Source organism: Denticeps clupeoides, chromosome 3 (genome assembly GCF_900700375.1).
Source record: "Denticeps clupeoides chromosome 3, fDenClu1.1, whole genome shotgun sequence".
Taxonomy (NCBI): domain Eukaryota; kingdom Metazoa; phylum Chordata; class Actinopteri; order Clupeiformes; family Denticipitidae; genus Denticeps; species Denticeps clupeoides.
This window is the reverse complement of record NC_041709.1, coordinates 30,337,877-30,364,191: the sequence shown is the minus strand read 5'-3', so window position 1 is coordinate 30,364,191 and position 26,315 is coordinate 30,337,877. Positions and strand designations below refer to the sequence as shown.

General features: G+C 40.7%; 1 protein-coding gene and 2 long non-coding RNA genes across 3 annotated transcripts; 1 reads left to right on the top strand and 2 right to left on the bottom strand.

Annotated features, from left to right (window-relative positions):
* Positions 1-4,024: 4,024 nt before the first annotated feature.
* LOC114785268 (uncharacterized) lies at positions 4,025-4,463 on the bottom strand. The gene is made up of 3 exons (XR_003749033.1): positions 4,415-4,463; positions 4,246-4,320; positions 4,025-4,163 (listed from the first exon to the last, which is right to left on the bottom strand). It is a non-coding gene; the product is annotated as an uncharacterized LOC114785268 (long non-coding RNA).
* A 7,172-nt stretch (positions 4,464-11,635) lies between these two features.
* Positions 11,636-12,194, bottom strand: LOC114785281 (uncharacterized). Its single transcript, XR_003749037.1, has 3 exons — positions 12,120-12,194; positions 11,773-11,886; positions 11,636-11,677 (listed from the first exon to the last, which is right to left on the bottom strand). It is a non-coding gene; the product is annotated as an uncharacterized LOC114785281 (long non-coding RNA).
* Positions 12,195-14,832: 2,638 nt separating this feature from the next.
* commd1 (copper metabolism (Murr1) domain containing 1) lies at positions 14,833-24,234 on the top strand. Its single transcript, XM_028973969.1, has 4 exons — positions 14,833-14,884; positions 15,883-16,064; positions 17,534-17,821; positions 23,951-24,234. Exons 2-4 carry the CDS (start codon positions 15,891-15,893, stop codon positions 24,056-24,058), a joined length of 570 nt encoding a protein of 189 aa, XP_028829802.1. The 5' UTR covers positions 14,833-14,884; positions 15,883-15,890; the 3' UTR covers positions 24,059-24,234.
* Positions 24,235-26,315: the final 2,081 nt, after the last annotated feature.

The window sequence follows — 26,315 nt, the reverse complement described above, 5'->3', positions numbered from 1 at the left end:
TATTTTTGTTTATCTTTATATCTGATATATTTAATTATATTTATCATCACATGACCAGCAAATACCTGTCATCACGACTCATCATGTCAAAAAGGTTCATTGAATAAGACATTTAGTGTTCAATTTCATTGACAAAAACAACAGAAGCAACTCAGATCATATACTTCCGACATATGCTTTCCTTGAGCCAGGACGTTCGGCAACATTTTGCACAGAACACCTTAGAAGAAGAATGAATGCCAGGGTAAACAGCAACAAATGCTCCTGCGCACAATGAAACCCTTGAATAGCATGGTCATCAAGGGCCTAGAGGCGTAATCAGTCAATATCAGTCAGCAAGGAACACATCCCTAGACAAGATGATCTATAAAAATGGTTGTACCTTCAAGATGTAATTGATACTGGAATTTATTTTCTCATAGGAATAAATTGATGGAACAAATTGATGAAGCCTTGGAGAATTATCAACAGCCAGGGTAATGGACTCTTTGCTATAAAGACACTGCTAGGTTGGGTGGTGAATGGACTTGTTTGTGGTGAGGCTGTGTGCATTAATACAAAAGGTAACAAACTTGTTCATGCTAATCCTATTTCTATTCAGAAATACAAGAGTGTTTGTTTTTTTTATTGTTTATTTGTAATAAACTGTATGAGGGTCAGTGGTGGCCTAGTGGTTAAGGAAGCGGCCCCGTAATCAGAAAGTGAGGAAAAGAAACAGATGTCAGTGGAAGACTTAATTTATGGAAATTATGAACATGTCTGCTAAGTTAGTTAAGGGACATTACCAGCTGCCATTACCACGTAGGAAGGAAAACCCTATAATGCGTCAGAAGCGACTTTCACAGTGAATATAAGGTGTTTATGGAAGTAGCCCTCCCCAGTGGACATGCTGAACTTGTGCCTCAAGTCCATCTGAGTCAGAAAAATGGGAAGGTGTGGTACATACCACATCATGGTGTGTTTAATTCAAAGAAAGGGAGCTTCCGGGTGGTGTTTGACTGCCAGGAATCTACTTCACGGTACAAATGTTACAAAAGTCTCTCAATGATCAGCTCAATTATATGTGCTTGCTAGCATGATACACATATCCGCGAAGCGCTCCATAGTTTGAGGGGCAGTAGTTGACCTAGCCGGTAAGGAGACGGACCTGTAATCAGAATCCCAAACCGGCAAATCCTGAAACCACAAATCCTCATGGGTTAAAAGCAGAGGGCACCTCCTTTCCTGCTTACCCTTTTCTGAAGACACTTATTGTGGTTCTGATGTTCTGGTGCAGGGAATCAATAAGTTTATGACTGTCCCCTTGCACTCCGTCCGTAATGAGAGTGGCTTGTTTTTGGTTGGGCTAAAGTCGCCACCCGCCCTCACTTACCCATCAAAGGAGTACAGTTTATTATCGCTAATGATTTGACCGGGGGACGGGTCATTCCCTCTCCTGAGGTGATTAGGAATCCTAATCTGAGACCCCTCAGAATGCTATTGCGTTTTAGCGGTTACGACAGTTCAGACATGAAAATGTAATGATATGTGGATCTGTCTGACATTTTCTTGTCTCCAGATCACAGGTCTGAAAGTTCCACATCCCTAATGGCAGTGTCAAACCCTCCTGAAGGTCTGTCTGTGGGGGATGGGGGAGAAGGTACTGACTGGAAGTTAACGCTCTCGGTTGAAAAGCAGAGGATGTACGTGAGCAGAACCAAGATCCGTCGTTAGCGGCATGGCGTTCTACTGCCGTGACTAAAGACGACATTTCTTTGCAATCTGGGGTATATTATTGAAAGGAACTCTGTACTCATGAGTAAATGGACTCCACCACAGATTGTGGATTTGGGCTGGATTACAGATCACCAGCTGGTGGTTTCGACTAGATTTCGGCTTCATGTTGTGACTTTGGGACATGATCACGATTTTGCGGGTCATTTGGGGGTTAAGAAAACGTATAATCACATATTACATTATTTCTTCTGGCCTGGCCTCAAATCTGACATTGTCAAAAGTGGCAGAGAAGCCAAATCAAGTCATTCCACCAGCTCCACTTCAGCCTGTCCCAGTGATTGGAGAACCGTTTCAGCGTGTCATATTAGTCTGTGTAGGTTTTTTGCCAAAGACCAAGGCTGATAACAGATTTTTACTGACAATCATGTGTGCTGCTACACGCTACCCTGAGGCTTTTCCTCTTCGTTCATTGAAAACGAAACCGATCATTAAAGCACTGATTCGGTTCTTTTCTTTTTTCAGTTTACCTAAGGTGGTACAAACAAACCAAGGATCTAATTTTTTGTCACGATTGTTTAAGCATGTCCTATCAGAACTCTATTAAGCATGTGATTTCAAGTGCCTATCATCCAAAGAGTCAAAGATCTATGGAACACTTTGACCAAATTCTCAAGTCCATGTTCGAGGTGTATTGTGTAGAGACAGAGAAAGAGTGGGATGAAGCTCTTCTGTTGCTGCTGATTGTGAGACCATTTTTTGACACTCGATTCGGGACCTCTGAAGGTGTTGCGTGAATATTGGGAGTCCCGTAACACACTGGCTTCAGCGCAGAGTAAAATGAAAAAATCGTTATGATCGCAAATCCGTGCAACGGCCATTTCAGCAGGAAGATCAGGTTTTAGTTTTTATTTCCTACCATTGGCTCTGTAACACATTCTCATTATTCTCCTGAGGAGGATGGTCTCAGCCTAGGTGGGGTGCCTATGTCTGGTGGCCGGCTTCAGAATTCGGAAATCCTGCTAAGCCTTAAGTCTTAAGGCTTGGCAGATGATTGAGCAACAGAGGTACAAGAGTTAATACAGTCATTTCCTGCATTATTCTCCTCCTTTTCGTTTTTTTTTTAATGTGCTGGCTAATGACATTGGGGACCATGCGCTTATTAGGCAACATGCCTATCATGTCAACCCTACGAAGAGAGCTGTGATTCAGGCTGAGGTAGATTATTTGGTCAGCCATGGGCTTGCAGTGCCCAGTGAGAGTATGTGGAGTTCTCCGTGCATGTTGGTTCCTAAGCCAGACAACACATTCAGGTTCTGTACTGATTCCCGGAAGGTGAATGCAGTGATGAAGCCTGATTGTTCTCAGCTGCTACGGATGGAGGACTGTGTGGATAAGGTTGGCTCTGCTCAATTTGTCAGCAAGCTTGACCTCTTAAAGAGTTAGCATCAGGGCTTCACACATCTAAGGTTGGGAGTTAGAATCGAGGCCACAGCCTTGTGTGTGTTGAGTTTTGATGGTCTCCTTACGTTGTCCTGAGTTTCTTCTGGGTTCTCCAATTTCCTCCCATAGGCATGTACACTAGATATTTTGGTGACTCTAAATTGTCCATAGGTGTGAGTGTATGTGCAATTTTTTGTATGCAGTTGAGATTCAGTCAGTGTGTGTGTGTGTGTGTGTGTGTGTGTGTATATATATACACACACACACACGTGAACACACGTGGAGTTATGTACTTAACAAAAGGTGGAGACCTGGCCTCCACAGTCACCGGACCTGAACCCGATCGAGATGGTTTGGGGTGAACTGGACCGCAGAGTGAAGACAAAGGGGCCAATAAGTGCTAAAAACCTCTGGGAACTCCTTCAAGACTGTTGGAAAACCATTTCAGGTGACGACCTCTTGAAGCTCATCGAGAGAATGCCAAGAGTGTGCAAGGCAGTAATCAGAGCAAAGGGTGGTTTTTTTTGAAGAAACTAGAATGTAAAACATGCTTTCAGGTATTTCAGGTATTTTTTTGTTAAGTACATAACTCCACATGTGTTCATTCATAGTTTTGATGCCTTCAGTGAGAATCTACCAATGTAAATGGTCATGGAAATAAAAACACATTGAATGAGAAGGTGTGTCCAACCTTTTGGCCTGTACTATATATATAGTTATGTACTTAACAAAAAAGGTATGATTACATTATAAATGAATGTAATGGTCGAGGCAGATATTATTGTAATGAATCTGTGTGTCTTTATTTAGAAGGCAGAACTCTGTCCAGCGTGCACTCTCTCAGTTTCACTTGATTCTCTTTGGCATGTTGATCTGTTTTGAACCTCGACAGAGAGCATAGGGAATGTGATTCTCTGACCAGCCTGATAAACCCTCTACATGCTTAGTTTGCTTGTCATCAGGGGCTCCTCACCATTTCTTGGTTGGTAGTGTCTCCGACTGAACATCTTATGAGAAAAAAATCATGATTTCACTCTTTTGTGATAATATTGTTCTGTTGTATAATCATCAAAACCAACAAAAGCTTACATGCTCTCTGTGGCACAGTCAAATTGAATACTCTCCCTCTCTGAGTCCAGATGGTGCCTTTTCAGCTTCCTGAATCTACAAGTACATCAGAAAAAAATGTAGCTTTTCCAGAGGACAGCATAACTTGATATCAATCACTTTTACACAACAGTAACCGAACAAATCTCACTTCATGACTGAGACCACTGAGAAAACTAAAAGTCCCACAAAGCACATCGCCAGCAAGACGCCAAGGACAATGGTGACTGTTTCAGTGGAGCTCTCGGCATCCCCAAGCCCGCGCTCCACTTTGTGCTCAAGATCAGAACCAAACACCTTCTCCAGTTCCGAACTCACTGTCTCCTCTTCACTCTGCAGCTTTCTGTGACAAACAAGGCATATGTGACTTCATAATGTTTGCTAGTGATGTTCTGTCTATTTTGTGGGTTCATTAGTAGATCTTCAATGTCCACAACATGGGTAGGACCTAAAGGTATTGTTAGGCTTACGCTTTGACGTCTTCTGCTGGGATAATTATGCCAGCGGCATCAGTGGCAATAAAGTTGACAAATGTCCTGGGGTCATCTTGACTGTGCAAGTGTCTTATGCTGCCTTCTCCACTGCTGCGCACACTGATCACCCTCACTGACCATTCAAGAACACTCCCCAGAGACCTACGACAAAAATAAATAAAGAGTAATTCATTTTCTATAGTATAATCACTAATTGAATGCTGAATTTAACTTACCGCTCCAGCTCTGGGCTTTTCTGTTCCACCAGGTTGGCCGGTTTGTTTAGGGAGACGACCACAACATCATTCATTTTGCTCTCCTTTATATTCACCTGGTGGCACCACAAGCACGGACAGTTCAACTAAGCTCAGTTATCAAAGGCTGTTTGTATTGAGCTGCACTCACCTCCACTTTGGCAGTGGCAGATAAGCCATGCTGGTCAGTGGCCCTCACATCCAGGGTGACCGCTCCACCTTTATTTGCAACGGACACAACGTAGACTTGGCCCGTGGAGCGATCGACATCAAATATAGAGCTGCTCGCCATCAGAGAGTACTGCAGCCCCTCACTGTCCGCCACGTCAGGGTCGGTGGCCTGATATAAAGAACCAGAGCAGCGATTAAGTAACATTAATGTCACAAAATGCCCTAATCACAAAGGTTGATATATTGTTAGATTAAAAGGCACAAGACATGGGAGGTGGCTATGAAGTTCGTCTTCTAAGCTTAAACTTTTCCTTTAGTAACGTGCTGCATTTAACCATAACACACATGTATTTGTGTTTTCTACAATGTTCTGAGAGTTCAAGGTCTTTGTGATGTATAAAATTGAGGAAAAACATTTTAACCCATTATGATGGGTACTCAACCTTAACTTTCACCACTGGGTACCTATATGGGGCAACACTGAAGATCGAAGCCCCATACATCCCACTGCTGAACACCGGGGCTTCGTTCACATTCATAACCTGAACTGTCACCTGCAGGAACAAGAGAGTGATGTATTTTTGAAAAAATGCTAATACATTATCAGGTGTTTTAGGGATTAGTATGGAATATTTATCATATCGAAAATATCATATCATATCCAAAATTATTTATCATATAAAAAAAAAAAGAAAAAAAAGGGGCAGTGGTGGCCAAATTTCACTGTGTGCACTGTGTGCTGTGCTGCTGTGTATCACAAGTGACAATCACTTCACTTCACTTCTTACCATTGTCAGTGCCGTTCTGGGTGGGGTGCTTGAATCTGATGCCTCCATGCTGACAAGGTACCACTCCTGGGCTTCATGGTCCAGAAGCTTCAGTGTTTTCAGTGATCCGGCAGCATCCACAGAAAACAGGTCTGTATGTGACCTCAGAGTGTACATGATGGTGTTCATTGTGCTTCCTGATGTTGCCTTCACCACACCCAGCTCAGTTCCCTTTGGCTTGTATTCCTCTATGCTGAAGTTGTATGAGGAGCTTTCAAAGGCCACGCCTTCTTCCAAGCTGACAGTTCTGAAGTGAATCAGTACAGTGGCTGTAACAGGACAGACATCCAATGACAGTAAGAACTCAATATTGGTAGCCACAGTCTCAAAACCTGGTATATTGATTACCTGTAGAGAAGCTTGGGGGTATTCCATGGTCCTGGGCCTTAGCAGTGAGGTTTAAAAGCATGTCCTCCTTGACCTCTGAAAAGTCAGAGTTCAGTGTGATGTCACCAGTTTCACTGTTCAGACTGATGAGGTCAGAAGAACCTGCAGAAATGCTTGAGATCAAGAGTGCAAATATGTGAGTTTACTTAAGGTTTTTGCCAATTTTTTATCCATCAATGTCAGCTGTATAATTAAAGGCATCAGTAGTTGTGGGAGTGAGATGCTTGAATATGCATTGGTCCAGCAACTCTGGATGAAGAACATGTCAGAAATGAATTTCACCTGTAAGTAATGATAGAATTGTGGTTGGAATCCTTGTCAGTAGCCTTAAGTGTCAGGACCAGGTCACCTTCCTTGGCCTCCTTAATGAGGATGTACTTAGTGTATGTGTCAACACTGAACACAGGTGAGTTGTCGTTGATGTCACCGATCTCGACCCTAATGGTCGTAATGTTCTAGAAGGGAAATATTGAAAAACATTTGAGAGATGCCAAATGAATTGCCAGTTGAATTTTTGTGTTTAAAATCTTCCATACAAAATGTGTCTACCTTTCTCTGAGGTTCACCATGGTCTGTTGCGACAATGACCAGATCATAATTTTCCTGCGTTTCACGATCCAATTCGACCAAAGCCAACAGAGTCCCATCCTTAAAGACAATAAAATGCATAGGATGAAATGGCTATGCTTATGCATATCTGAAAATTTCTACATCTTTTATTGAGTTTTGAGAGTTAATTAAGTTGTACATTTTTCATTACATCTGCACACACCTCCTTGAAAGCAAAGATGTCCGGGTAAGAGGAAGCGGAGATGGTCACCCTGCCATTTTCATCACTATCACGGTCTGTAGCAACAATTTGGCAAACAATTCCAGGAGCTGCGGCTGTGTAGATCCCCTCATCAATGGAAATTGGTTTGGGCAGGGTGTTAAATTCTGGGTTGTTGTCATTAACATCGAGGATTGTGATGGTCACCTGAGCCTTCGAACTCAGCCCATCAACTGGCTGATCAAATGCCCATACCTAAGTCCAAATTATTAAAAAGAACCTCGTTCTTTTTACTGAATTATCCAATTTCCTAGACCACTTACATTTATACATGCTTTGATATGTTAAGACAACATTTACCTGCAACGTGTATTTTGCTTGGTTTTCTCTGTCTAGAGTGGCATTACTGTTAAGAGATATTACTCCCTGTTTGTTTATGTTGAATGGAATATCACTGGTCAAAATAAAATGTCCTTCTGAGAAACCACCCTAAAATGAAATGAAAGACCATAGTTATTGGTATGTCTTTTCTGGTTTCAACAAGTGTTCGGGCAATCAGCAAATGCCTTCATCACCTCATCCTTGTCTGTAACCTCAAGTGAGATGACTGCTCCTCCACCAGCAAGGTTTTCAGGCACTGACACTTCATATTGTTCCTTGCTGAATTCAGGGGGACTGTTGTTCACATCCTCCACCCACAACACCACCGTGGATGTCCCCACAAGGACAGGAGTGCCCTTGTCTGTTGCTTCCACCATCAGATTATATCTTTTTGCCACTCCATAGTCCAGTTTTTGGGCCAGACTAAGTGCGCCAGATGCAGCATCCACTATAAAGACTGGTGTTTCTGAGGAAGGTTCCTGCTTGCTTATCAGGTAAGAAATTTCAGCATTATTCCCTTCATCAAGATCTGTTGCTGTCAAGTTCAAAATTGTGGTTCCTACATCAGCGTTCTCAGAGATATTGACCTCATACTGTTCCTTGGAGAAAATAGGTGCATTGTCATTGACATCAAGAACTGTGATGACTACAGTCGTGTTTGATGAGCAAGATGGCCAACCCCTGTCTTGTGCAAACACTAATGTGTTTATTTTGTCCTGGGCTTCCCTGTCCACTGAAGCTGCCAAAGATATAATTCCCGATTCAGAGTCAATTATAAACTTCCCCAAACCTCCTTGTAATGTGTAGTGGATCTCGCCATTTAGTCCTGGGGCATCCTGGTCTGTTGCTGTTACCGTTATCACACTGGTACCTACTTCAAGGTCCTCCAGAATCAACACAGTGAAGGAGGCACTATCAAACACTGGTGTGTTGTCATTGACATCTTGCACCTCAACCTCCACCACAGTCTCATCATGATTGGCACCATCTGTCAGGGAGATCCTGACACTGTAGTCTTTCTTAGTCTCATAGTCCAGTTTGCCTCGTGTGGAAAGAACACCATTAGAATCAACTGAGAACATCTCTGTCTCAGTTTCTACTTGAAGAACGACTGGTACTACAGGAGCTACTGACAGGAATCCCACCTAAAAAGACAGAACAGTGAGATTTAACAAAGCAAAGTTGATGAAAGTGTAAAGATGTACATTTTATTGACCTGTTGTAAATAGTAGTAAATAGTAAAGTGTACATATAAAAGCATGACCAATTAATGTAAGAGAAAACATTTAGTCAGATGACCTATAGTACCAGTCAAAAGTTTGGACACATCTACTCATTTATTGGTCTCGCATTTTATTCTTATCATTCATGAAACAACTTTTGATGATGACAATAGTGAACAAAGCAGCCATGAAGGTAAAAAGAAAACAGACTAATCTGAAAGGAGACTTTCTCCTTCTACAAAAATGCTGTCTTGCATTGGATTCTTCAAAATGCCTTCATCTTAGTCTTCATAACTGTGGAAGAATGGGTGCATCCAAACTTTGATTGGTAGAGTATATTATTGTTGCTACCTTTAGAATTTCTACTGGTGCTTCTTTCTCTTCTTCCACTTTTGCACTATAGATTTTCTGAAGAAACTGAGGTTTGGAGTTTCCAGGTGCCTGGATGTTCACCAAAACAGAGGAGGAACGGGACACTGCACCGCCTGTAGGAGGTGCACATTAAACAATGATTATGATTTTCACTCCTTTTACTTGGGAAAAAGGAGTGAAAAACGGGGAACAGAAAGGCTCTGGTGTAGGTATTCAGCATGAGGAAAGATCATGCTGATTTACAGTGTCCTGCTGAATTACAGTGGCCATTAAAATGAACAATAATTGGCAGTCATTTTTCAAACACCAAATTACAGGGCTCATATTCCAAATACCTCACCTAGGTACTATTAAAATCATGAATGACATTCAGAACCTGAACTAAATATGATTACTTTTTTATGATTGCCAATATCTGATAGAAGATGCAGCTCATTCATCATGTATATGGCTGACCTAAAAGAATCACAAAGCCAGAGACAGAGAACAGACAAACAGTGAAATATACATTACAAATACTAGTAATTTTTACCATCTTTTGCAGTCACTTGAAGGGAGGATTTGAGAATTTCATTTTCCTCTAGTTTAATGGTTTTGCTCAGAGTGATTTCTCCTGTGCTTTCATCAATTGAAAAGTAACCTTCTTGGTTTCCTCCATCAACAGAGTACTTCACTTCCCCATTCATACCCTCATCCAGGTCCGTTGCCTCAACCTGTTAACACAGTCACTGGGTTTGTAAAACAAACGCATAAAATTTACAGTGTAAATACTTTTAATACGGTAATAGAGAATCTCACTGTGACTATATGCATTCCAACTGTCTGATTACTGAACACTTTGCCCACATAGCTGTTGCTTCCAAACTTTGGGCTGTTATCGTTCAGATCCAGTAGGGTGATGTTCACGTCTGCAGTCACAATGTTATTGGGTGGTGCCTCTTCTCTTGCCTCAATCTTAAATTGAACATACACATATAGGTTACAAAAATATATTGGAGAACTTCCATTCAGAAAGAGAGCGCTAGTGCTGATTAATCGCAACTAATCATGATTAACACTAAAGCTTGCTATAACACAGACAACTGTACGCTTGAACATTAGCATGACAGGAGAATTTAGACTCTCTAACCTGGAAGAAGAAGTCAGAGACTGTCTCTCTGTCAAGGTCAGCAGCAGTTTTCACAGAAATGATCCCATCATTAGTCACAGTGAAAGGTACAGAATCTGGACTGAGACGTATTGATCCAATAAATCCACCCTGTTAACATTGAGTCAATGTTAATGCTAATGGTAATAATGGTACTGATGCTAATGGTACTGTGTTGTAATTTGAATGTGTTTGCTCCTGATAACTACCTCATCCACATCTGTGACTTTGGCTTGGAGAACATACGAACCAGATAGAGAATGTTCTGGAATAGACACTGAATAACTGTTCTTGTCAAATTCTGGTGTGTTGTCGTTTACATCCTCGACGGTAACTGTTAGCAGGGCAGTAGCTGTCTTTAAACCATTGTCCTCCTGTGAAGCCTGGATTTTAATAAACAGGGACAAATTTTGTCTGTTTAGCTTGAGTTTGGTACCAAGAAAGTACTGGACTCCCGAGATAACCCCTGAGCAATTCATCCACTTCAGCTCATTATAGCAGCCTGCAAAAAAAAATTCTTTAAATGCCTAGTGAGTGATAGTTGAAGTACATTTACATTTAAGGCATTTGGCAGACGCCATTATCCAGAGCGACTTACAACATGCTTTCATGGTACTATGTTGTGATCAATTCTGGTTCACTAGGACCCCCAACTATGAATACAATCTTTTTATTCACTCTGTTGTAGTTTCTATACATAAGTCAGACATTAAGAAGGTTACAAGTTCATCTAAATATTTTCTAAAGAGGAAGGTCTTGAGCTGCAATTTGAAAATACTCATTGACTGAGCTGTTCTGACCTCGAGGGGAAGTTCATACCACTACCGAGGGGCCAAGACAGAGAAGAGTCTAGATTAGTGTCTTCCTCGTACCTTCAGAGATGGAGGGACCACGCGAGCAGTACTGGAGGCTCGGAGAATAACAAGGGCTGTGAGGCTGGATGGTGCTACTCCATGTTTGGCTTTGTAGGCCAGCATCAGTATTTTGAATCTAATGCGTGCAGCTACTAATTTTAATAAAATACAAATGTGATTTAATGTGATTTGCTGTGATGATTGTGTCACCTTCAACAGCACAGAGACCGTGCTGATTTTCTCTCGATCAAACGCAGTCAACACAGATATAGCGCCACTAGCAGCATCAATGTAGAAGCTGTGCAGGTATTCACTCGGAATCGCTGAAATTAATGCAACACAAGACACAATGTTTGTCATACATAAAACTAGTTAGGAAATTATAAAAATAAGAATAGGAAGAAACATGGCTGACTCTTGGTTTATGTTCTCAAAATTTGCATCACAGAAAAAGATATTTACCTGCTGTAATGCTGTAGATGATGGTCTGGTTGATGCCTAAATCACCATCCTGGGCTTTTATTGGTGAAGGCAAAACGGATTTGAAAGACCCCACCTGGTAGGAAGGAATTATTATAGATTTTTTTCCCCAACCACAATATAAATCGGAGATACAACACATTATCGCTGCTGGATTTGTTAAACACCAACCTTATTTTCATCGATTGCAGCATAATATAGACCGTGGTCAAAGTAGGGGTTCATGTTGTCAAAATCTTTAATCTCAATTGATACATTTGCTGTGTCTGAGAGACCCTCAACATCCTAGAAAATACAAAATCAGAGGTGAGGGACACACCGGAGGCAACAACAGAGAAACAACAGAGTAAAACTCCAATAAAGGCTCCTGATGAAACCCAGTCAAGCAGTTTCAGCTGGAAGCAATGCTTAATCTAGTGAAAGTAGTCATATTACATTATTTTACTGGTGTTCTGTAACCAGGCCTTAGTTAACGTGTAAATATACTAGAGTTTTTTTAGAGAATCAACAGCACTCACCTGTGCATGTGCTATAAAGGCATAGTGGTGGTCTATGTTGTAGTTCAGAGGTTGCTTCAAAATGACAAACCCATCGCCTCTCAGCTGGAAAGGACTTGGCACTGGTGGCTTGTAATGAAATGTATTTTTAAATAAAAAATAAAAAAACTGTTGTTTTCTGGTTATGTACAGACCAGCGTTGTACATGGTGCCCCCTGGCCATATATCAAGAAAAGCTTGCACACTACTTTTCTTCACGCATCTACATGCAAAGCTTGCACATACACTACTCATAATTTTACATAATTTTTTGATACATTTGAATTAATTATTGGATCAATATAATTCTGCGAATATTTGTGAACTCACCAAGATACTGTAGTTTACTCTGTTGTTAGTGGGGGAAATATCTGCATCCGCTGCATAAAGTTTGACCACGGATGAGCCAACAGCCAGAACCTTAATAATGAGAGAGACGAGAGAGATGCAATGTTTTCATTATAACTGAGCAGCAAAACACCATCTGATTTCCACTTTATTTGCATATTGTCTGGTGTGCAGGGCAACAAGTGTAAATTCTGAGTGAGAAAGCAGAAATCCTTTAAACTCTATGTTGGAAATATAATGTTGACCACATTTATTTTACAGTGTATGTCAAATTTAGACTGGTAATAATACCATACATTCAACACAAATGATTTTAATGTATTTTAGAGCTGTATTGTGACATACCTCAGATACAACTACCTCGTATTCCTTTTGTTGAAAGACTGGAGCATTGTCATTCACATCTTGAATAGTAAGGGTACGAGAGTTTCTCTTCTGGAAGGAGTCGACAATATGGGTGTAACTCCTTTGGGAGCTCAATAAATAAAACAAATTTTACTTACCTTTTCTTTTACACATTCCACAGAGTAATAAAGGACCCCACCAGTCTACAGGGGGAAAGGATAAAAAAAATTAAATAATTCAGGTCTTGTCTATTTTGATGTAAGAATCAGTTATTAAGTAACCTCTTTCAGTGCTTCCGCATCAAGCTCTTTACTCGTGCGAACGGTAGCAGTTGTGCCACCGGGTGTGTAAACCAACTCCAAAAATGTGACTCCAGTTGGAAACAAATGCGGCACAAGATCCACTGTGTCATCGGTGGGGATTCCGCTGAGGATTTCAACATCCCCTGATATAAACAAGACATTTTCCCAGAGTAAGTTTCACACCAATAAGACTCAAACCAATTTATTATGGATATTTATTCAGGGGAACAGAGGTATCACCTGTGTAGCCCTCGCTGACCTCCCCAACCCTACCATCAGATCCAAAGTTACAGTCTATTGTTGAAACTGTTGGGATGAAGGCAATATATCCATTATCGCCCTTTATTGGAATTTACCAGAAAATTTCACAATCATTTTGTTTTACCTCACAGTGTTTTCAAAGACACTTTTACTTTATTTATGGAAGTTATACTGTGGTCAGTCTTAGCGACAATGCTAACAATGCATATACTACATACAACAATGTGACAATGCTAGTTAAAATGCATTCAAAGCACACAGTGCTCACCTCCTGGAAGACCCCGTACACTGGATATACGGAATGAAGCAGATAAAATAAAAACATATGCATAACAAATTGGATTCATGTTTGGAAGATCCAGCACTCCGATTCACTCCGACCCTTGTCAAGCCGCTGATCCCTGCTCCAGCCCAGGCCACAAATACCTGATACACCCTGCACTCTCCACTTTGGCCCATCTGATTTATGACATGTTTTTTACGACTGTAATTCTTTGCTGGGTGACATAAACAAGTCCAAAGGGTCAGTGACTCACCTGTTCCGCTAAGTGATTTTAATAGATAGGGAAATGTAATGTACCAGATAAAAAAAAAAGAAAAGAAATTGTATTCTCAATTCAGCACCTTGTCTCGTTTACATTTGAATTGCAAAATATTCAATATTTTGGATATAATAAATAAAATGGCCTCAGCAAATGTATTAATAATTATTATAATTTAGCATATTTTCTATTGTCTCATCTAAATACAGAAAAGTAAAAGGTATTTCCACTTGGAATAAACATATTTAAATGCCATAGCGACAATGCTGACAAACTTCAACACAGCAGATGGGCGTTACACATCTGTTAATGAGTGATAAGGTGAGACGAAAGCATTTTCGTCATCCTGAGAAATCGAAACTTAAAGATGGACATGAGATGAGCTCAGGTGGTTTATAGGGTCAGGGGTCCCTTGTTAGCTAATGGGGTCACATGTACCACATTCACATGTACCAAACAATTCACAGGGTTAATTTTGAAATTAAGTTTGATTTTGTTTTATGTATATTATGTCGTAATTTACTTATATTAATAAGTTGGTCAAACTTCTTATAAGGAAAAGTTAATTTAACTGAATGAATATATATGACTTATACTAATACATATGAATATTGAACAAAGCTTTTCTTCTTTCATCAACAACCAAATATTTAACATTTTTATCAAGCATTTTTAAAAACAGAATTCAACACTGAACTTGTGTATGACGTGTTATACAGTCATCCTGCATGTACTACCTAAACTAGGCGAAACATACAATAATTTCTACAATGGTTCTACCTCATTCATTTAAAAAATAGAATTTGAAACTGGAATTGTTTTGTCTTTTAATTGAGTTTAAGACATTTCTTAATATAATTTATGTTAAATAAAAAAAAAAAAAATTATTTAAATTAAATAATTAAGTAACTGACTATTGCAAGCACTTTTCAACTAACTTACTTCAAAGGTAAGTTAATTTACACTGTACAGGACACTGTACTATTAGTACACATGTATACCAAACTAAGTTATTTTAACTGCGTTGTGTAGTTAAAGGATATTTATATTTATTGGGTTGATCTTAAGTTGTCAAAAACAGTGGGTCGTGCAGGCAGGAAGGGAGGACGCACACGCATGACTTGTCATAACATGCTTATAACAATAAGACACAATACAGGACTGTGGAGAAACATGGCCAATCATCTAATTACCTGACAAAGGAACACAAGAGGGCTGTATATATACACAACAGGTGTATATAACAGGTGTAAACAGTCAATGCCATGAGGGGCAAACTCCTATATACATGAAACCACGGCCAGAATCTGTTCAAATTCATAGTACTTACTTCCTTAATAGTACTTACTTAAGATTTAGAAATGTAAAATTTTTAAGACAATTTGCATACTATTTTAAAAATAGAGAAAACTAATTCGATTTTACAGGATACAAAAACATTTATAATGGCATAGTAAATGAAACCATGAAACCAGAATCAAGCAACTTAAAATTGCAAGCACTAAAAGAATAATAGTGGTGTACTAAAGTAATTGAGTCAATCAAACTATATAGAAAAGCCTATGTATTTATGCAACAATAGTGAAGTTGAAATTATTTTAAAAGATCAGTGTCAAATGTTACCTTAATTATATCAATATAGTATAGTATTTTAGAGTGCACCAAAACACACACATACACACACACGCGCATAGTGATATTTTATTACTGTTATTATTAATATCTGTACAACATTTGTACACACAACTAAATTCTAAGTATTATAATTATCATTATTAGTATTTATTTCAATTCAAAGTCCACGTTTGTTCCCTCAGGCCAGAATTAAAATTCATATTCAATAGAGACGTCAACAAGATGTTTAGGAAATGTGTATTATTAATTTGAACGCTTTTATTTTGGCACGTGACGTCATGTGCCACGTGACTCTGCTCCCGTGACTGCCAGCATCCAACATGGCGGAGGCGGACACTCAGAAGTCGCTGAACGGCTTGCTGAACGGCATCGCGCAGGCGGCGTATTACCGCAACTCGGAAATAACGGAGGAGCTGCTGAAGAGCGAGCTGTACGGCGAGCTGCCGCAGGACGAGTTCCACGCGCTGTACGAGAAGATGAAAGGCCTCCTGAAGGTCTGTGGCGTCTGAAGGACACTTAGCTCTGGTTTATTCGTCAGAATTCTTGGCTTCTGTGGTCCGGTTGCCCGCTCAGTCCCCAGTTTAGGTCATTTTCCGTCAGTTCGCGCTGTGAAATGACTGCGTCATTGCCGGAATTTAGCCTGTAGGGGGCAGCACCTGCCCACTTCACGCCCCTCACGCAGCTGCTCAGTGTTTTAGCTGTGAAATGATGAGGACGATAAGTTCTTTAATACCCCATGTCACAAGTACCAGCGAAAAGCAGGACATGAACCCGACTGTACATATACACAGACATCACATAGGAGGTAGACAGGGACTAGGGGAAGAACAGAGAAAATACAATCACATAGTGAAAGGAGAATAAAAAAATACAGGTCCTAGACTATCCTCCAATATGAAGTACATTGTAGGATCTGGAAAAAAACACCTCAGTAACAGTCACTTGCAACAACGGAGGGGAATGGGGAAGTGAGCCTGGTCCAGCATAAATAAACAGTCATCTGTTCTTGGTCAACAGACACGCCCATCCATGCTGATGGAGGCGTTGGATAGCGGCGGTGGGTCTGGCTGTCCCTGCCCTTTGGCGAGTGTTTTGAATCAGCAACGGCCAAAGCCTGGGGCAGTGGTGGCCTAGCGGTTATGGAAGCGGCCCCGTAATCAGAAGGTTGCGGGTTTGAATCCTGATCCACGAGGTGCCACTTTTCAAAGCACCGTCCCCACACACTGCTCCCCGGGCGCCTGTCATAGCTGCCCACTGCTCAACAAGGGTCATGGTTAAAAGCAGAGGACACATTTCGTTGTGTCACTGTGTGCTGTGCTGCAGTGTTTCACAATGACAATCACTTTATACTTTATATAAAGCCAGTGTTGATTAGGGGAGGCCAAAAACTGATAGGATGGGTTTAGGTTGTCTGTGCGGAAATGCTGTGAATATTCAGCCCAGTTTTTCTGGCTGGTGTTCTCCAGCGAAAAATTCTGTGCATCAATAGTCACAGTGATGTTGTCCAATCTGCGATGGATCATCATAGACTGGATTATCATAGTTTCTGGTTTCTTCTATCTTTGATAAATCATGGTTCCAAATAGGGAGATGTCCTCAATGTCCTCCACGGAAAGAGCCACAAGTCACTCTATTCTCCATCTGTCCCACTCGTCCATGGTGTAACATACCGCATATGTTACAGAAGGACAGTCACACGCACCAGAAGTTCTCTACAAAAAGATGGTGTCAATCGCGTTGAGAGACAGGTCGATCAAATCATGATTTCCTCAGATCGGAGAGCAGGGCTGTGAGAGTCTCTCAAGGTCTGAGATAATAGACGAGATGAAGGAGCGAGCAGGGAAACAGGGAAGGGAGGGATAGAGATGCGGCCGCCTCCGCAGAGAGCAAGAAGTATAGGTTTAGAAATTTTGTGCTTGTTTAAGTCAATAAGTGATTGATTCTCTGCTTGTCTCCACCCCAGTCCATAGCCTCAGCTGACATGGACCAGAATCAGCTGGAAGCTTTCCTCACAGCTCAGACCAAGAAGCAGGGGTCTGGTGGTGTGAGTGCAGAGCAGGCTGCTGCTCTTTCTCGATTCTGGAAGGGTCACCGGAGCCGTGTGAGGGACAGCTTGGTGGCTCAGAGTCGCTGGGAACCTGGTCTGAAGGGCCTGAACTGGAGGGTGGACCTTAAGACCTCCAGCAACTCAGGAGATGCGTCCAACACGCCTGTGGCCTTGGTGGAGCTTGAGCTGGATCGGCCTGGAGAGGTGAGGGCGGCTTTCATGTTTTTCATTGTCTAGTGCCATGGGTGGAATAAGAATTCAGATGGTACATATTTATTTAGTGATACTGAGTAACAGTAGTTTTATTTCCCTTTTTTAAAAGAATTTTTTGCAATTGTGTGTGTTGCAAAACCAAGTTCCTGTGGTTCTGAGGTCTTGATGATTCAGTATGACAACACATGGGTGAGGAACATAAGAAGCATAAAAAAATGGTATGGAATTAGTCATGATGACTGAGGCTGACAGCAGTGAGTTTGAAACAGGGCAGTAGGGGAGTTATCCGTACAGCAGAGTATCACAATAGTTTGCGTGCTGATGTTGTATTAATACAGGTATATCAATTATTGATTCTTTGGTATACAAATTTAGTCCACCGGGTGGGGCTGTTGGCCGTTTTCTTTAGTGAGGTCAGCCGGGATGAGAATCAGCGTGCTACTACAACCTCCACTCCTGTGGATGGCGCTGTATAGCTGGGTTCTTTGAATTACTGCTTGGCATTTCAGGCAGAGTGAAATCGCAATACATGAAAGACAGATCACAGCATTTTGTATTTTAGCTGTTTTTACATTTTCAGTGTATATCGCAATATGTACTGCATATCGTGATTTAATTGTATTGTGACCCGTGTATCGTGATAAATATCGTATCGTGTGTGCCAACACACACCCCTACAGGGTGGCATTTCTTGTTGATTAGGTTCACAGAAGAGGGTAACTTTTCAGGCCCCATGGAGAAGTTTACCAGCGTGGAATGCAGTTTGAATGAGTACATTCAGAGGTTTCTTTTGTATTGGCCATGTTTTGAGGACATCAGTTGAAGACGTAGCTCGGAGGGCTTTGCTAGAGGCATCATAATCACAGGGTTGGGTTTTCAGTTTCTTTGGCAAGAACCACGGTTTTGAAGCATGCTGATCTAACTGCTGATCTGACCGGCTTAACAGCTCCTTGTGTTTTGGTTTTTGTTTTGACTAAAAATGTCCAGCTGCTCAGGTGAGCAGTGTAGGCAAACAGTGTTTATGAAAGGTTGTAGCTTTGTCGAAATAACCTCTGTTCCATGTTCCGTCCGTTTTAGGAACCACTCAAATTTTTAAATTCAGATCTGGAGCAGAGCTTTGAAAATTTAGATATACTATAACTTTCCAAACTTTTAAAACTTCAAAATTGCATTTAGAAACTTTTTTTTGGGGGGGGGGGGTTCATTAAAAATATATGAAATGGGTCATAACTAGTGGTGGGCCGTGCTGCGTTAACGTGAGACTCTTTATCGGGCGATAAAAAAAATATCGCCATTAATCTATTCACAAAGTTCGGTTGGGAGCTGGGTCTATACTACGCAAGCTATTGGGCCGGAGTTAAATAGTTACACTAGATTTATAAGTATATTTCTTCTTTCTTGTGTCTTTTAGTTTCTTATTTCATAAAGACCTTTATTTTTTATTTTGTATACCTAGTGCGGATGTATACCTAGTGGGGATGTATACCTAGTGGGGATGTATACCTAGCGGATGTATACCTGCACTGTAGGGGGCGAGAATGAGTCTTCGAACTGTGAAATTACTAGAGCTGTAATACTCGGATCCTTTTTAGGATATGGCTCCCTCGGAGTCACTCACTAAACTGATCCGGGTGTGTGAGTCACTTGAGTCACTTGAGTCAGTATGCACCCGGTTCAGAGAGCGGGTTAGCGCTCCTGGCGGTTAACTTCCTCTACAACTGGACTCATGTAAGCCAATATATTGGAGTTTACAATTTAGACATGGTGTAGTTAGGACTCGAAGGATTCGGTTCAATGGAGACCTCAGATTCGTGATTAATGAGTCATTTAAAGGATCCAGGCAATTAACCAGAGTATTGAATCGCACAGCTCTAGAAATTACCACATCACATGTCGTGGAAACATGGATACAGCTATGAAGCCGCCGGGTTTGCTTCAGGGAAAATTAATTTTTAAGATTAATCTAGATTAATTTAGATTGCTATAGATTAATCTAGATTAATTTAGATTGCTATAGATTAATCTAGATTAATTCCAAGACTACAGTGAGATTAATCTAGATTAAGAAAATTAATCTATGCCCACCTCTAGTCATAACTGATGTTTAGGTTGTACAGTACCTAGTGCATTAGAAAATGTCAACGATTAATTATTATTCTTTACATAGTTTTTTTTTTTAAGCAATTTAAAAATTTTAATTTGTGCCCATGGAGAAACAAAGAGATTTCTAAATGACCCTAAACTTCTGAATGATAGCATACTACAGTTATGTAATTTTCGACCATTGCTTTTGATATTTTGGCCTGACAATGTGTGTTTGTGAGGCTGTAACCACTCTAGTAGGAATCGCCTAATCAAAAGAATTTTTGCACCAAGAATATCTTGAACTGAGAGCTGAGGATGTTTCAGTCATCTTTGTATCATAATAATTATTTGTTAATTATTGTTCAGAATTCAAAATTTCTAGAACAACATTACAGTCCATTTGGCACAATAAATAAGTCTTAACTCAACATGGGTTTTTCTTATTCTTCTTCTACTTCCTCTTGAACTTTTGCATATGCAAAGTAATCGTGACTAACTCCGAAAACAGGCCGGTTTTTGTTTTTTTAACTTTGCATTACAAAGCAAGGTTTTGTAAGTGACAAACAAATATACATTTTAATTAGTTATGACTAATGCTTTAACAGTCACTGCTTCACTGGTATCTATATTGGTCATTTTCTGTTATCATCTTAATTCTAAAAATGAAAAAAAATCATGAATTGATACTGCCATAAAAAAAAAAATTTGCCTTTGACTTTAGCCATGATCCTGAAGGACAATGTCAGGGCCCAACGAACAGATATTGACTGTGGCTCCAAGGCACCGTGTTCCAATACTCTGAATCATAACCTGTCTCATTTTGGATTTGTGTGCAGGTGAAATATGAATTTTCTTATTAATGAGTGGCATGCTTAGCACATCCTCCTCCTCCTCCTCATGGGTAAGACATTATTCCTCTGCTTTGGTGCCCAGGTTTGATGGTTTATTGGAAATGGAGACTGTGCTTCTCAGTGAAAGACTGAAACACGCTGCCAGAGGAGCTGGACCCAGACTTGTCCCTCAAGGATCCATTATCATCCATTATCCTGCCACTCCTGTCTGAATGTGACCATCAGACCTGCTGTGTTCTGGGCCTCTGTCGAGACCCAGCTGATCATTAGTATTGTTTGGGGCATTTGGGGGAATTTAATGGGCTCTATAATGCTCCATCGTCCTAATTGCTGTGGGTTGCACCGTGGTGTGTTGGTCTGATGAATGTCCCAAAGTGAAGGTTTATTCGTTCCTGTGTGACTGTGTCGTTCACCTATTATTACTATGTGATTCATCACATTTGTTCTTAAGAAGCCAGATTCATAACATTTCATCACTCAAGTGACACCACCATGAAGAAGAATATGGGGACGTGCTTTGTTCAGTGGATCGGGCCTCGAACCGGCAACCTCACTTATTGCTTGTGCGGGCATATGAGACATTTGTGGAAAACAGTTCTGTGTGTACTTTAAACATAATTAAATCATTAATTATTGAACGGGAAAAGTTTTTTTTTGTCTAGTAGAATATTATCTTTGTTGTTGCCATGTTGTTGGTTACGAATTCTTAAAGTCTATTGTTCGTATAAGTTTTTAAAGCCCTTATTAGAAACTAATAAAAGCAGACCCACTGCTGCGCACCTCTCGGACTGGTCCAGTATGGCCAGCGAGTCCCTGTCAGGACGAGTTACTTTTCCAACGAAGGCTTTTTTACATTTATTTAAGGTTTTCTCTGTCTGTAAATATATTTAAAGAGGGTGGGGCTATGAAGTGGCCACAGGGTGTGTGGGATATTCTACATGGGAATATCATGTTGGATTTTTATGTTCGCTCCTAAAATGATCTGATGAGAGGAAGTTCTTGATGGATCCTTTATTTGTTCTGGAATCAAAAACACTTTATTATTAGGAGCTGCTGGTAGAAGCACCCGTATGTATTAATAAACTGCGTAACACTTATGGCTGGTGTCAGATGGCTTCTTTAACGGTCACCTGTTAAATTCTCTCGCTCTTCACTTCCTTTGTTGTCCTAGCTCTGCAGGCTTGGGTATCAGGAGGGATCAGGTAACGGCAGCATGCTGCCAGATATGTAACGCTAATCCCACTCTCGCAGGAAACGCTTTCATTGTTTCCAGCCAATGAAGGCCAAAGCAGACAAAATGGTACAGGCTGGCTTGTTCGGTTAGGTTGGCCCCAAACAGGGCAATGAATTGAATGCAGTATGGTCACACTAGGTGGATGATGGTAACAACGCTCACTAATGGGTGATGGTTAAATGCAGAGGACACATTTTGTTGTGTGACCGTGTGCTGAGCTCTGCTGTCACAATGACAAAAACAATAATTTCCACTTTATTCGGTGAAGGGTTCAACATTAGGATTAACACATTAAATATATAAATTATATATTTTTTCAAAGTATATATCAATCAGATTAAGACTCAAGATGTATTGTATTTTGTAATGTATTACAGAGCCGAGCGTGTGAAAGAGGCTACAGTATTAAAAAAAAATGGTGCATTAATGGTGTAAATGTATTTTAATGCATCATTTATTTAAAATTACAAAAATTAGTCAATACAAACACAGCCATGAATAGGTCCTGTTGTGTTCAGAAAGGATTTCTCAGATATTATTATTATAGTCCAGTAAGAGCTTAGATAAAGACCATTCCTAATGGCTTATCCTTCAATCTTAACCCAGCTAGCTAACTGTGTTTGTGGAACACTGCACACTTATTTTTGTTGCAAAAACTTCATAGCTTTATAATGTAGAGTTCTTGTTGTCTTTGATGCTATTATTATCCTATTCAAGATTGCAATTAAAGATAACAGAGTTCCTTTTATGTTCCTATATGCATTCCTTCGCTAAAGCTTTTAAAGGCAAGCGATTGAAATATGACATGTAATTGCATTGGCTCTTGAGGAAATTGTTAGATGAGGGTGGCACCTGTTTACAGGTCTTGGTTTTACTGGAACTGCAAAGGGCATCTACAGTTTAAATGTATCTATGACCTCCCCATTAGTTGTGCCTTCCACAGCTGTTAGTGTGGCTGACGTAATGAAAATTAACTCCAAAAATAGATGAAAAAAACATCTGACTGAAATAGACAATCAGCTGACTGCCCAGAGACACATTTAGATTTATTAAATTTGACTTTCTTAGAATTCTATTTCAATCAGTTTAAAAAAAAATATCAAATGCACTAATCTAATCCATCCCCCACAAGGATTTTATGGCAATTTGCTTCAAATTGCTTTCTTTAAATAAATAAATAAATAAATAAATAATATATTTTTTTTTGGTTCCTACTTGAAAAACAAACTCGACGCCACCATTACAACTTTTCATTACCATTGGACATCACGAATGCTATGGATCCTATAATGGACAGGTGTCAACACTGACTGGCTAAGAAGCTAGATTTTGATGGGTGTGGTGTCCTGCTGGTGCAGGGGTTGGTGCCATGTTGGAGAAACACCCCAGAGCGCAGTTTTCCTGTGCACCACCTCTTCACCAGTGGTTATTATGGGTGGTGCAGCTATTACAGACCAGTTATTTCTTCCTAACTGCTTGAAAAAGACTCGAGCCTCCTGCTACATGCAGATTCTCTGGGCCTGCGTTTAAACAAAGCGTTTATTCTGTTCGTAGCGCAGTACAGTGCCACGTTGTAAGCAAACAGGATCTAACAGCCCTACCTGTTTTATTATCAGGGAAGAAGCTGCTTTGCTGCTGTCTGAAGTTGGTTGTCTGTCTGTCTGTCTGTCTGCCTGTCTGGCTGCTGGTCTGGCTGTCTGTCATGCAAATGTAGGGCACCCGCACGCCACCGAACACACGGGAGACGTTTTAACCGGAATAATGGAACCAGACCTCATTCCCTGCGAGGCAGCGTGAACTCTTTTGTTTTCCCATGTGGAGACAGTCACCTATCATTTCAGTGCTGTGCTATTGAATGACATGCCACTGTCGTTTTAACAGGAAAAAAAGAGGTCAGAATTCCAGTGTGTGTGTCCCTGTTTGAAAGAAAATTTTCTCTCCCTCTTTCAGACCTCCGAGATTATGTGCCTGGAGTTTGATGAGCCGGGGGTGAACCAGGTGCTGAAGAAGATGGCTGAGGTTCAGGAGGCTATTGACAGCATCGTGCATCATAGCTGAAGACTTTTTTATTTATTTATGCAAGTGTATGTAAATATGAGCGAGACTTTTGAAGGTGTGCCAGAAAAAAAATTACAGAATTTTTGCTTTTCTACATGTGCCTGTGTTGAATGACTGTATCTTTTAGAAAATTTTATAAATGAATTGCCCATTTCATAAACCCAATTTGATCTTAAGCTGACTCTGTCCTTGCTCCTCACTGTAAAATGTTTGTGTCCCATCCTCAGCGCGGGCTTATTGAGTTAGTCCGGTGTAGTAGAGGGGGGGTTTAGGATAATGCCCTTGTCATCTTATCTAACAGCCAGCATAGGAGATATCTCGCGTCTTGGCACATACTGTTCAAAGGACACTTTGTGGCTGTTCTGTGTGCCATCGCCATGTCCTGTTGTCTCAAGAAATGGTGAACTGACTCCATGTAGAGGACACTATCGGCCACAAGGTAAACACGCTAAAACAGCCCTCGACAGTTAAACCTTGATAATAGTTCAAATTTAATAACAAGTGACAATGCTTGCGTCATTAAATACTTCTCCCACTGTCTCTGCAGCTGTATGGATGCAGTAGTAGGGTAAAGTTATGTTACAGCATTTCTTTGGTTTAGTTTCTAGTGGTGGGACAAATATGTCAGATTTGAGAGAACATGGAGGGTTCAGCTAGAGCTAAACCATACACTACATGATTGAAAAGACCGGCAAATGTGGTTTTATTGTTTTGGCTGATCAGTGTCAGTTGTTGGCGTAGGTGTAGCTCATTCCCAAAAAAAAAAGCAGACTTTATTAGACGATTCCTAAATCCCGCATTAAAACTATACCAGATCTGTGATTATGGCACTTTTGCATGGATTTACAAGAGAGTATATAAGGTGAACGGCAAGAACAGTGTAGTTTAAAATAAAATGTGTCGCATTCTCAGGAGGGCTAGACAGGCTGTCACTATAAATAGGGTTGAGTTGGGGTTGGTGGGCGGGGCACATGTCAGGATGTGCTGTAGACAGTAGGATTGGTGGAGTGACTTAAGAAACAGCAGAAACAACGATAGGCTGGCAAGTACAGTTCAGACTGACTCCATTTAGGCGTAAAGCAGTTCTGAATATAGAACTAATCCAGGAAACTGCAACATTTCCATTCACATCAGCATTCATTATCCAGTATGTTCACATAATACAATATTAACAGAAAAGACTAGCTTTGTGAATGCTGACTCTCCCAGGCATGATGGAATATGTGTATAGCTGTTATATTTGGCCCATAGACACACTATGGGGTTAATTTAACAGCATAATGGTAATTTGAGGTGTGTGTACCAAAGTAGAGTTGCTGCTCCAGTGCTACTCAACACCAAGGTTCTGCTCATTGACATGTTGCTGTGTTGTTTGCTCCATGGAGCTCATCGGAAGCTCACATGTCCATGACGGATGGGGCTGTAGGGGTAAGCAATGAGCAGTGAAGTTCTGACACCTCCTCGTCGTGACCAGCATTAAAGTTTTCATCAACTTGTGCCTCTTCTGCGGGACTGGGCCAGGTGGGAAGGCCTTGACTCCCTGAATAAAGGAGTTTGGGCAACGCTGTTGGTCATTATCCAGTGACTTGAACCACTCGTGGGAGATGGTAACCACTGCATACCAGGAATACCCCATAAGGTCCACTGTTTTAAGACGTGCTTAATATAACCCACCCTGTGACAGCTAGCACTGTAAGAAAATAATGTTATTCCCGAGCCACCTGTCCGTGGTTTTAATGTTGTGGCTGACAGGTGGATCTTTTCCTTCACAGTTTGCAGCCGAGCTGACTTCATTTGCCTGGCTGTCAATTGCAATGTAGAGGCCAGTTAAGATTAATAGAACACAGGAATGCAATGTCCACTAAACACAGATGTCGGCATATATAGCCATGCAAATCTGCTGTGGGCTTACAGGCACATGAACAAAAGATGAAACCTGCTTTTCGTTGATGATTCACTCTAGACCTGGATCAAGATGAATCTTTAACTGCTGAGGTGCCTGTAGGATCATCTCCTCCAGAACAGAGCAAATTAAGTTCTAACGCAAGACGTGAAATCCGGAATGTGGAGGACATGAAGTGACATGCCTGTGGTTTGGAAGGTGGTGCAATAATGTTAAACGGAGGTATTGTCACGTGCATTTTAGAGAACACACAAGGATGCCGATGATTAAGCGTGGTCCAGACTTGTTCTCTACTGTAAGGTAGGGCGTCCTCAGAATTTACATAAATTAAAAGAACTTATTGTTATTGTTTTA

Excerpts from the sequence above, each read along its gene's own strand:
- commd1 (XM_028973969.1), top strand. The coding sequence starts at position 15,891 with ATGGCGGAGGCGGACACTCAGAAGTCGCTGAACGGCTTGCTGAACGGC. Across the intron at positions 16,065-17,533 it reads AGATGAAAGGCCTCCTGAAG|TCCATAGCCTCAGCTGACAT; the intron begins GTCTGTGGCGTC and ends TCTCCACCCCAG. Across the intron at positions 17,822-23,950 it reads AGCTGGATCGGCCTGGAGAG|ACCTCCGAGATTATGTGCCT; the intron begins GTGAGGGCGGCT and ends TCCCTCTTTCAG.